The sequence below is a fragment of the Corvus kubaryi genome, unplaced genomic scaffold (genome assembly GCF_017639235.1).
Source record: "Corvus kubaryi isolate FWS band 111438036 unplaced genomic scaffold, C.kubaryi_AGA036_p1.0 37385, whole genome shotgun sequence".
In the NCBI taxonomy this organism is placed as follows: Eukaryota; Metazoa; Chordata; class Aves; order Passeriformes; family Corvidae; genus Corvus; species Corvus kubaryi.
The window spans coordinates 19,007,049-19,019,104 of NW_024581127.1; the positions used below are offsets into that span (position 1 = coordinate 19,007,049).

The 12,056-nt window shown below is 34.4% G+C and overlaps 1 protein-coding gene across 1 annotated transcript in view; it reads left to right on the forward strand.

The window, feature by feature from the left end:
• EMC2 (ER membrane protein complex subunit 2) overlaps positions 1–12,056 on the forward strand; it is a 38,424-nt gene that overhangs the window by 19,884 nt on the left and 6,484 nt on the right. Inside the window, exons 6-10 of the mRNA XM_042035751.1 lie at positions 5,433–5,518; positions 5,689–5,748; positions 8,076–8,157; positions 9,296–9,406; positions 10,277–10,381. Of these exons, the coding sequence (XP_041891685.1) occupies positions 5,433–5,518; positions 5,689–5,748; positions 8,076–8,157; positions 9,296–9,406; positions 10,277–10,381 (444 nt within the window). The remainder of the gene's footprint in view (positions 1–5,432; positions 5,519–5,688; positions 5,749–8,075; positions 8,158–9,295; positions 9,407–10,276; positions 10,382–12,056) is intronic.

Here is a 12,056-nt window from a genome sequence, read left to right on the forward strand (position 1 = left end):
CATCTTGTTGAAATTATTTTTTAAGTCAAAGATGACTTTTACATGGATCTTTATTCATCTACACTTAGTGACTCCTTGAAGAACTCCAGTAGATGAGGGAAGCCTTACTTTCCTCTGTGTAAACTGTTCTTACTTTTTGTGGTATATAGCATTTTTCCTGTTTGCCAGTTCCAGGCTTTAGCTTTTCAGCCTTTACAGCTTCTACCAGTTTGCTCCGTGCTGGTGTTAGTCTTTATAGGTTGTTTATTGGGTTCCCCCAGAATTCTGTAACAAGTCATGTTTTGCTTTGACATTATCCCTAAAGGAGCAGCTTCAACCCAGTGGCTCTGTGCCTGCATAGGTTTGCATTACTTAACTGTCTTTCGTAACTGACTTTGAAAAAAAGTCTGAATTCTGGTAAGAATACGTTCTTTATTGTGGTTGTTTTTGATTACGTGCTATTTTTTGACATCTGTGTAATTTTTTCCGTGCATCTTTGTTGTAGTTGTTTACACTTGTTTTGATTTGCATATTGCAATTTCAAGAAAAATGTTTCAATGTATCAAACTCTTAGACCAAATGCACATTTTCTAAAATATTAAAAAGAGAGAAAAATTTCTTTTTAAAATAAAAAGTATCATTTGTTTAATGCTGTAGTAGTTATAAAGATAAGAAGTTGTTCCTTTCCTAGGGGTGTTAATCCCTGAAAATTCTCCTACTAATACTTTCTTTGCAACCATGAAATTTAGAACAATGTTAGACTCTCTTTTGGTATGTTCTACTAATGAAATGCAGAAGTTGATAAATGTTCAAGTCTTCGCTTCATTTTGAGTCTACTTAATGCTAATTAAAAAGAATCATGACAAATGGACGATTAGTTCTTATGCCAGATTAGGAATTTTTAGTCTTTCAAAGAAATACCTTAGAAAGGTTCACTCCTTAACAAATTTGTACATACTGAAGTACCTTTGTCCAGATGATACTGTTTCTGTAAAGTATTACTTTAAGATGCTTGTATGTTTCAATTAAGAGTTGTGGATTTATAGAATTAGCCAATAACCATTCTAGAGTTTTGCTTTAAACTCTGGAAAATTGATGGGGGAAATCCATGTCATAGTATCTGCGCGGTCAAACACTGCAGATCTTGTTACAGCACTGGAGGTTTTGCCTTTTCCTTTTTACTTAAGGTGGAAGGAGAAAGAAGATTGAGTTAGTTTTTGTATGAGGCTTGTTCTAGAAAGCCTTACTGTTGTGATGTGAAGAACTGAAATGTACTTTCTAAATGCTATTTTTTAAATCTTTATCAAGGTAATTGTTTGTGCCTATTTTAGTGGGCTTCTTAGACTTCAAAATAATTTTAAGTCCCTGTAGTTAAAAATAAATTTCTCAAGAATATTCTTCGTCGCCTTGAAATTAATAATTGAACAGATTTGTACTCTGCATTTTGCAGTTTTTTAGTATCTTGCAGTAGGTCCCTTAAAAGTGAGTTTGTATTTTGATATGTGAGGTTTTTGGTAAAAAGGACCTTTAACATAATAAAACATGAAATTGCCTGGTTTTCTTTTATCAGCTGGTTGTAAGGCAGGTAATAAATTGGAAGTATGATATAAATGCTAGGTAAAGCTTCTGTAGAATTGGTGTGAGTCTGGCTTTACTTAACAAGTAACTATTTTTGTATGCTAAAGTGGTTATTAGTGTTCGTTGTGGTTCTGTGCAGTAAGGCATTTTGTTTAATTTGTATGGAAATAAAGAAAAAATGATCCTATGAGTGTAAATTGTCATTAATTATATTGCTGTCCTCCGGATGCTCGGGAAACTGTGTGAGCCCCAGCTCACAGAGCAGCACTTAAGTTGACTCACACAGTGAGCTCATGGGCAGTATAAATGAGAACAAGAATTAGAAGTTTGCAGCACACAAACAGGCCCATGTTTTGGTTGTAATGCAGACCTTTTTGTATATATTTTTCTTAACGTACCGACTACTGGAATTACTGAATTTTACTTTTATTTAAAAAAACCTGATAGACTTTATGATTCAAAGAAAAACTAGGAAGTCAGGTGGGAAAGTAGTTTGTGAATAATACCATTAAAATTAAAAGCAGTAGTTGTATGTTTTCATGTCTATATTTTTTCACCTGTCATATCATGACTGTGAATCACAGATCTGAATACTTCAGATCTACTGAACACTCTGTGCATATCTCTTGGCTTTATGATTTTATTCAGGTGATGGAAAAAGTTAGAATTTGCTTTAAAAAAACTCTACATCCTCACTGAATTCTTTCCAGTGGTTTTAAAAAGACTTTCAGAAATTCTGTGCTACTAGACAATGTTTTGTTCTTCCTCAGGATGTCACCACTGCTTTGAGTGGCTGAGCCTCTCTTTTGTAAACTCAGGGTTTTCTGTAAATAAACTTAGCTCCCAGCATTTCTGAGGGTGAAGAGAGTGCAGATTCCAAACCCAGGTGCTGCTATATTTTTGGTGATAAAAAAGGGAAGTTTTAAATACCGTTTTTCCTATGTAAAAGTGTAATTTTGAAGAAATTTCATGGGATTTGGTGCAGAAGGGAGCTTCTGTCAAATGTATATGTAATTCATTTAATTCCTAAGTACTACCACCAGAATATGTTAATTATGTCTAATGCTTTTGTCCTTGTTATTAGATTGCATTAGATTACATGTTTGCTGTAGGTAAACATCAGCTTCTATTTGGGACTAGAAATAGTTGTAGCTTTTCATAAATGAATGTCTTGAGGCTTCTTTGATTTATGTTACTTGGAAGTGCTGTGGTTAAGAAATAAAGCAGCCATGGAAAATGTGTTTCCAGACTCTTTTGGAGGACTGACTTGGATGCAATTGAAGGAGTTGCATTAGAAACAAAGAGGAGAGTGACTTATGTAGACTGTTCCTGTTTGCCATTGCAAATTAAGTTGTCATATGCATTGATTGATTTTATACGTTTAATAGATTATTTTAGTTCTCAAGGGTTTACTTTAATCAGGCTCTTGATTTCTTTAAATTTTGAAAATAACTGAGCTGTTAATCCAACAGCTACGTTTAAAAAGCTACATTTATAAAGTCAATAGTCTGTTACCTGCAAAAACCCTTCTGTCTTGGTTGGCTGTACGAATGCTTGATGCATTCCTTTGGCTGTGCATGCTGTTATCCCCACTTTCCCTTTTTTCATGTTTCAGGCTCAGTGGGCAGGTCACTGGGCTGTGTATAATGACAGCTTTGGGTAGTGGGTTAACTCTGCCCTGGTGTTCCCACCATAGCAAGGGGGTGACCTGCTTTACAAACGCTTTGAGAGCTCCATAAAACGTCACAGCGAACAATCACCGGGGTTTTGGTTAGGGTTTTTTTGGTTGTTACTCTATGGTTTTGTTTGTAATAGCAGCATGATAAGCATGTGGGATTATTCTTTTTGAATTTAAAGAAAATAAGTTTAATTATGCTGTTACCTTTATTTTTTTAAAAAGCAAAAATAAAATAGAGTGTTGCTGTTACAGTGATAAATGTGTCAGCAGTTAAAATTTCCAGTTATGGCTTTTAGCCAGATGTCTCCCAGTAAAAGTAGAATGGTGTATGTAACTTCACAGGTTGCAGTTTGACAAAGAAGCAGTGGAAGCCACACTGCTTGTGTTCTAATTTGGCCCCTGATGAATGTTCTTTCTGCCTATGTCTTACGTTTAATCAGAAAAGTCAAATACTTTTTTCCTCACTTGAGTTATTTTCACTGAATTTTCATTGAATACGTGTTTGTGAGGGAGATAAAGGAGATTAATTAAAAGGAAAGAATGAACTTCATGTCAAAAGCATTTCTACCTTTTCTGTTTTGATGCTTGAACTAGTTTATCCCTCTCTTCTTTTGGAAGCAATTGATTAGTTCAATTGGTGATTAAAGTCTAAAAAATTATTTAGGAGAGTATTTATGTTTAAAATGATGTAAATCTACAAGAACTCTTGCAGGGCATATGTGACTGTGAACTTGGGTACATCATGAATAAATTAATTTCAGAGCTATCTGAAATTCAAAGATTAAAATTGTTTAAGATTTTGTTGAAAAGTTGTCTGTTCATGTGCTGTCAAGGCTTCTGAAAGGTGATACCCAACTGTATAAACTCTTTATAAGATATGAAATAGGATGAGAGCTATGAAGGGAGTAAGCAGTGGGACTTAATTACCAGAAAAGTGTGCTTTATACTTTTGGTCATTATTATCTCATGGAGAAATGGCATACAAGAGTGTGTGTACAGGCAGACATCATGTACACTAGACTATCTGTTGTGTCATTTCTGATCACAGTGGTTGTGATCACCCAAGAGCACAGGGATTAGAGGTGAGGAAGGAGGCTGATGGCATTCCTTCTTTAAGTTATGTTATGCTGGAATTGTATTTTTCTTTTGTTCTCTCAGATTTCTAATCTGATGACTTTCAGGGTGGCTGAGGTGTGCTGTTTGCTGCCAGCTGGGAAGATTCCTTTGTTCTGAATCACACCTCAAGTGTATGTTGATACTCAGTTGGTTTGAGCATGGTGCTGATAACATCAAGGTCACAGGTTCGACACCTGTGTAGACCATTCTAGTAAGAGTTGGACTCGATGAGATCCTTGTTGGTCCCTTCCAGCTCAGAATAATCTGTAGGATTGATGACACCTACAGGCCTGAAAACTGTAACCAGCATCATTCAGAAGCTGGAATATTGGATTGAAGTACAGAATAATCAACTATTACAATCCTGTATATCTTATCTGCTTCTGGTCTCTAACAACTTCTATGTACTTCAAAATTTAAATACATTATAATTCTTACAACTCATTTTTATATTGTTTAAATTGAAATACTTTTCTACCCACATATCAAAGTACTGCTCAGATTTTGCCATTGAATTGACTATTTTGTATTCCCTTTACGTTGCAGAGCCTACTTTGTGCTCCAAGAATGATGAGAGACTTGTTTAGGAAATTGTTGTGTATTTAGCATTAGTTAAAGATGGCATTCAGCACTCCAACAAGAATATTTTTTAATGGCTGAAAGCCATACTTAAACAGAGTACAACAACTAAGATGCATCTGTGAGATTTTCTAGGACTCAGTCACCATTTCTCCTCTATAGTCATGGATCTTGTGAATGACAAGGTGGGGTCATTGGAACGGCTGAAGATTAGCATCCCCTGCTGTTTTGTAATTATTAGAATCTGGACAGTCATTTATTTGAATGAAATAATGCATACAGTTTGTGCCTCCAAAGAAAAGCATACATAATGCGATTGTAAGAAGAGGTTTTCAATCTCTCAGTGGGATGTCATAGGGTATGTTTATAAACTTCAACCTAGCAGTGTCTCTGCAGTGGAATTCCACTGGTATTGAGATAATAATTTGCACAGTCAAATTGCTTTCCTTACAAAAACCCAGGGAATTATGAGGCCTAATCCTTTATTAATGTCAACCCATAGGCAGCAAGAAAGCGTAAGATTGCCATTCGAAAAGCCCAGGGGAAAAATCTCGAGGCCATCCGAGAGCTGAATGAGTATCTGGAACAGTGAGTGTCTTGCAAGAATACGGAATGTGTTTTGCCATTCTGATAAATCTTTTTAATTAAAATGGAATTTGCATTTAATTTATGCTTTTGCTTCAGTGCTAGTCATTTGCAGAATCCCTTGCACATTCTTTCTTTTTTTTCTTTTTTCCTCTCTTGTCGTCTCTGTACAGATTTGTTGGTGACCAAGAAGCTTGGCATGAACTTGCAGAACTTTACATCAATGAACATGAGTAAGTTGTTTGCTAAGTCCACATAAAAACTGTTAATTTGAAACCCACTCTGTGTAAGTCAAAAACCTCAGTGATTTTTTTTTTTTTTAAGGACTAGTGATACAAAGTATGCTGTCTCATTTCCAACATGACAGGCCTCAACTGGAAATAATTACCAAGCTTACGTGGCTACCAAATACTTTAAGAAGGCATTTGATTTTCAAACAGAAAGAGTTTACTTAATTACCTGTGTGTTTCAGTAAGTTTTAAAATGTGATGTTTAAAAAAGTGGTTTGAGTGCAGCAGGGAACAGCACTTACTTCCCATCTTTTTTTTTGTTCAAGTGATGTATTTTACTTGTTAGAGATGGTAAATTCTTTACTTCTAAAATCAATTGATCACAGCAACTGATATTCCAATTTTCTTTTAGCCTACCTCTCCCAGAACTTTTAGTAACCTTTAAAAAAAACTCCACAAAGCAAAACATGGATCCAGAGTTGGAGGCATCTGGTCGCCTGGGTACAAAACCCAGTGCGATCAAGAATGCTGAATGTTGTAGTAACTTGCTTATTGGAATTTAATGTTTTTGTTAGCTTTTTTTATTGCTGTAGTGACAGGAGGAAATCCCAGTGTGAGAGGATTAGCTCCAAGCCTTAGTGCAAGTTTTCTAATATCACAGCATTAATTCAAACCTCCACCCAAAGGCATATCTTTTTTTTCCCCTCTTTCTTTAGTTGTTCAGCCCAGACTGAATTATATCACATTGTTTCCTTCTTTCCTTTTCAGAGGGTAGTAGAAGAATCAAATTGTCAATGAAGAAATAGCTGTTCTCACTGTGAGGGAAAAGTTGTTCCCCAGTCACCTCTCTTTGCACCCATTCTCAAAGAAAATAGTTATTAAATTCCTTTAAATGATGACTTCAGAAATAATCTAGAATTTTGATACCTGGATTTCCATTTGTTTGGGGAAATCTACCAGCCACTTTTCCAAGAAAACAGCTACTAAAAAAAAATTAGCTAGAAAGATACTTAAGCTTGTCAGATCTGTCAGTACGAAAGTGAATGAGAGAGTGGTGCAGACATACGTATTCCATTATTGGGTTGGGGTTTTTTTGCTATAATCTTTATTATGAAATTGTGCAGTAAACTCCAAGAAAGGAATTACCTTTCCTTGTATTTGTCTTGGTCTATAATTCCAATAAAAAGCAGTATGTAGAAATTCAGTTCATGGAAAGAATTCAAAGTGCTCACTGTACTTCTATGAGCATCATTATTATTGATAACAGGGAAAAATTGGGCTTGTGAAATCACCGTGCTCTCATTGTTCATAAACACACTTAGATGTACAAGGTTTACGCAGTCCTCAGTTCTACCCTGTTCTGCAATGAGGATTCTGGCTTCTGCTTTTGGAGAATGAGGTGGCTGCCCTTTTATCTCCAAATTGATAATTGTTATAGATACACAACTGTCATAATATGCATTAGAGAAGACCACAGCGTATTATTTTAGGATACAAGATTTTACAGATAATATGGTTTAATATGGTCTCATAATTGCTAAATTGCTTTTACTGCGATATTAGGTATCTGCCCACACTGTCCTTATAAACCTTGTGTCTCTGAATTTTGGAATCCTATCACGTAAACTAGTGGTATCGTGTATCTCTAGACGATGCAAATTGTGCCGAAAATTCTATTATTTGAAAGATCATGAAGCCGAGATTCTTCTCAATAAACCTGCATTTTGAGCTTGACTTCTTAATTCTTTCTGAAAGCTTTCAGAAAAAAAGCCTCAAGGACTAGCCTTTTCTTTTCAAATGATAAGGATTTGCCCATTTGGACAGGTCTGATGCCATTTTCCTACATAGATTTGATCTGTTTGAGTTTTAGAACTGTTCTTAGTATGATTTTTTTGATCTCAGTTCTGTGGCTGACTGTTGTCAGGTAAAGTTAATTGACAGTGTAAATGCTATGGTCTGTAGTTGGGTTTATGAATCCTCAGGTAGCTGAATTTTCTTAGGAAAAAAATGAATTATTTTGTAGTCTCAGCTCAGTATCTTACGGTACCTAATACCTGTTTCTGCTCATCACGCTGATAAGAAATGGCACTTACTAATAAGAGAGAAGTATATTAAATACTCTTCGTGAGCTGTTCCTTATATACCTAGACTATTAGATTTTGTGTATTTTGTCTTGGTTCTAAACATCATTTTAAAATGAAACATTTTTATTAATTGTGAATCGTGATTTTATGGGGGGAAAAGTAAGACTTTTATTGTGCTGTAAAAAAACGGAAGCGAAGAGCTGTGTACTCTTGTTTCATTTTATCACTGTTTTTTGTATTCCTCAGCTATGCAAAGGCAGCCTTCTGCTTAGAGGAGCTTATGATGACTAATCCACACAACCACTTATATTGTCAGCAATATGCTGAAGTAGGTATTTCAGAAAAATCGATTATGTTTTATTACATTTTCTGTTTTTATGTTACAGAAGTGGTGAAAATGGTTTCTTTAATTTTTCCCTAAGAGATTTAAAAGAGTACACGGAGAATGTTAACATCTCATAGACCTGAATATGTTTTGAAAACTGTGTTTTCTTACTCAGTGTGACTAAGCTAAATATAAGAGTTAGGGCAGGAATTATTGAAGATAAAAGCTAATTTTAATTGAACTCTTCTTGTTGAAGTTTTTATGCGCTTTTCAAATTAAGTGCATGAGAAGTTAAATTTTTCTACAGCAGTGCTTCCTAGGTGGTTATGATATATTGCCTGTTACTGTGGACTCAGATCTTGAAATCCACATTCCAAATTCTGCCTGAAAGGAGCACTGGGGGAAGAGAGGTAAAAACTAGAGGTAAATTTAGAAGTTTTAGCTCAAGGCTTTAGCCATTTGAATTTATCTTTTTTTTCCAGATTATATTTTTTTTTCCTAAATTGTACTGTTAACTGCTTAGAATGGATTTAATTTGTTTAGTTTACGTGGATAAAATTGGGTTGACATTAAAACTTGAAAGCCTTAGTAGCTTTCTCATAGAAAGACTTCGAGGCATATCTTGTAGTATTTATCCCTCTTTTTGTTGATCTAATATCTGGAAAAATGAATGGAAAAACAGTGGAGTAATACTCTAAACTTTATGTGCTATTTTGAATACATAATGAAAGGCATTGTGTTGTTTTGTGTACTGGTTTCATGCGTGCTGTGGAAACATACTGTCAGTATGGATTTCTGGTAGTCAGAATTTAGATTTAAATTTGTGCTGCTTTTCATAAGAGACTATCCCAAGGTTTCAAGTATTTGTAGGTGAAAAGTAATCACTTTTTAATCTTGTAGCAATACATTAATTAACTTAATGCTGGGGTTTTTTCTCGTATAGTTAAATATTTTAAAATGTATATATTGCGAAGAACTTGAATTTCTCCCAGGGCAGTATTTGGCCTTTGATAGGACTCAACCTGATTTGAAATGTCATGTGAAACAAACTTGGAGTGAATTTTTGTAATATCATTGCTTCAGAGTGAATTCCTGAGGTACGAATGACATGCAAGTTTCAGGAGCTTATAATTTTTTACAGGTTAAATACACTCAGGGGGGGCTTGAAAATCTTGAGCTATCAAGAAAGTATTTTGCACAAGCACTGAAGCTTAACAACAGAAATATGAGAGCTCTATTTGGACTTTATATGGTAAGCATGATTATATATTTTCCATGTTATCATTTTGAATTATCCTTTGCCATTTGCTGTTTTGTTTTTCTCCCCCTGTTGTTTTAACTTAATAGGTCAGATTATTAACACTGTTTTAAAATACGAAGTATTTTATGTGCATTTGGAGTATGGACAATTTTGTGCCAGTAAGTACTCCTTACTTGAAGTGCTCTTAACCTTTAAGTCTTGCCTGTATTTTCAAAAGAATTATAATTATTGGCACAGGAAGGTAATTTCTTGAAAAAGGATTTAAAGACATGCTCCTGTCTAGAGGATGATGAACTGCTGAAGAATACCAGCAAGTAGCATTGATTCCTTGCACAGTGCATTTATTTATATAAGTAAAAAACTCTCTTTGGTTCTTAAAGTAATATTTTTTATTCTTTCAGGTAAAAGTGGACATACTTTATGTAGAGTCTTACCTGCTTTTAAAATGTGTTTTCTGATGCTACAGGGAAAAATGTCATGTTTTTAATGGCAATTTGGACATACAAGTGATGTATTTTATATTGTCTATGGTAACAAATTGAATGCGGAAAACTAATTCATAACTCTCAGTTTAGGAAAAGCAAATTAGATTAGATGATCATGTCCAGGTCTGGTTCTTAACTCAATACACAACTGAACTGAAGTTTAATGTAGCTTTAAATAGAACAAACAATAGCTTAAAAAGTTTAGCTAATTCTTACCTGGATACTGTTTGCCAGTAACTTTAAAAATTTTTTTTGTCTTTTTCCACTGTCACTGTGCATGGGACTTGGACTGTAAGGATGCTGAATGTTCTCTTATTTCATGCACATAAGTTTTATAGTTACACTGGGTTTTGTTTTTATTTTATTGTATTCCTAGTCTGCCAGTCATATTGCTTCCAATCCAAAAGCAAGTGCAAAAATGAAAAAAGATAATATGAAATATGCCAGCTGGGCAGCAAACCAAATAAACAGAGCATACCAGGTTAGTACTTCACCTCTTTATGATACTTTTGACATGCTCTATAGTTCTTTCCTGCACTTTTATCAACTGCTGATCAAGAGGTTAAATAGGACATGTAAATCAGCATAATCTGCTTGGATGTTTTATGTTCTGCTTCAGTTTGATTTCCAGGAAACCTTAATTAATATAAGGTTGATATTTTACATTTATTAATTACTATCATGTACTTAATAACTTTAAACAGATTTTTCCTACTAATATTAACTGAATGTACACTAGTGTAATACTGACCTCCAAGACTTGGTTCTACAGCTATTTTGGTAGAACTTGGTGTCTCTTTAGAGTGACTTTGTTACCCACTTCTGTTTTACTAGAAAACAAATGAAAATTCTAGAATTTTTATTTTCCTTGAGTTTACTCTGACCTTTCAAAATCGTATTTAATTGCCTTAGTATTTGTGACTGAAGTTGGTTTTGTGTAGTTTTGTAGAAAAATGCTTGTTGAGTTGTGAAAACATAGACTTTGTAGGCCATGATCAAAGCTTGCTGAAGTCATTAGGAGTCTTTTCAACTTTTTGAAAACTTAGGTGTAAACTTTTATATTTCCTATTGTATTATAAGCATCTGTTTCTTTCTCTAACTATGAATGAACACATGTTTTAGCTCAGAGGCTCTGCTGTCTGTGCATCCCAAATATAGTATGCTGATTTGACTCCCTTACAGCTATTTTTAATGATCTGCTAATCAAAGTTTATATATAAGTAATCCTGAACATCAAAATCATACTGTCCAGTTCTCCCCACAGTTTTTTCTTTGAGCAAAAGTATTGATACTAAATGCAAAGACTTTGTATACATGTAACACTTCTTTCTCTCTGCAATATTTCAGTATCGGAACCCAATACTTAATTTTTTTTCTTGTTGCTACTGTTTCACAGTTAGTACTACCAAATGGCCTTTTTACAAGTACCATCTATTATGAAATTAAATTAGATTTTCCTTTTACAACTAGTGCAGTTTTCCTAATACATACTGCATGTCAGTTCCTTGCCAAGAGTGCAGCTTCTTGTGGCTGATGTGTTTTTGATATATTCCAACTTAGAGGTATTTTCAATTTCTCCTAATTGGCCCTGTAGCTTCTGACTGTACAGTGAAGAGTATTGTATCCCTGGGGACAAAATGAAGAATTTTATACCTATGTGCCTAAATTTTATTTCTCTTCTGCTGTTTAAATCACTCTGCTTTTCATTAATAAACCATTTACCTGCTCACAATGGTAAGGTGTGTATGAATTAACTACTTTGTCTGATGTTTCATAAATAACCAGGGCTTCTTTTGACTTGAACTATGCCTGACATTCCTGTAAGCACAGCACTGACAGAAGACTCAAGTATTGCAGAATTCAAAACAAAACAAAACTTCCAAAAAAAAAGAAAAAGAAAAAAACCCAACACAAACCCAACCAAAACAACCAAAAACTTATAAAAAACTGTCAAAGAATGGAATACACTATGGATTCATAGTTGATAGAACAAAACAGGTTTTAAAAGATGTGTGAATTTTTTGTGAAAACCAGTATTCCATGTTTTACATCTTAGTAAATGAACTGCTTAGATTAGAGTGGATTTGCACATGTTTTAAGTAAATATTGTGATTGGAGTTCAAAGTACCGGTAGAGACTTGTAAGCACTTCTGGGA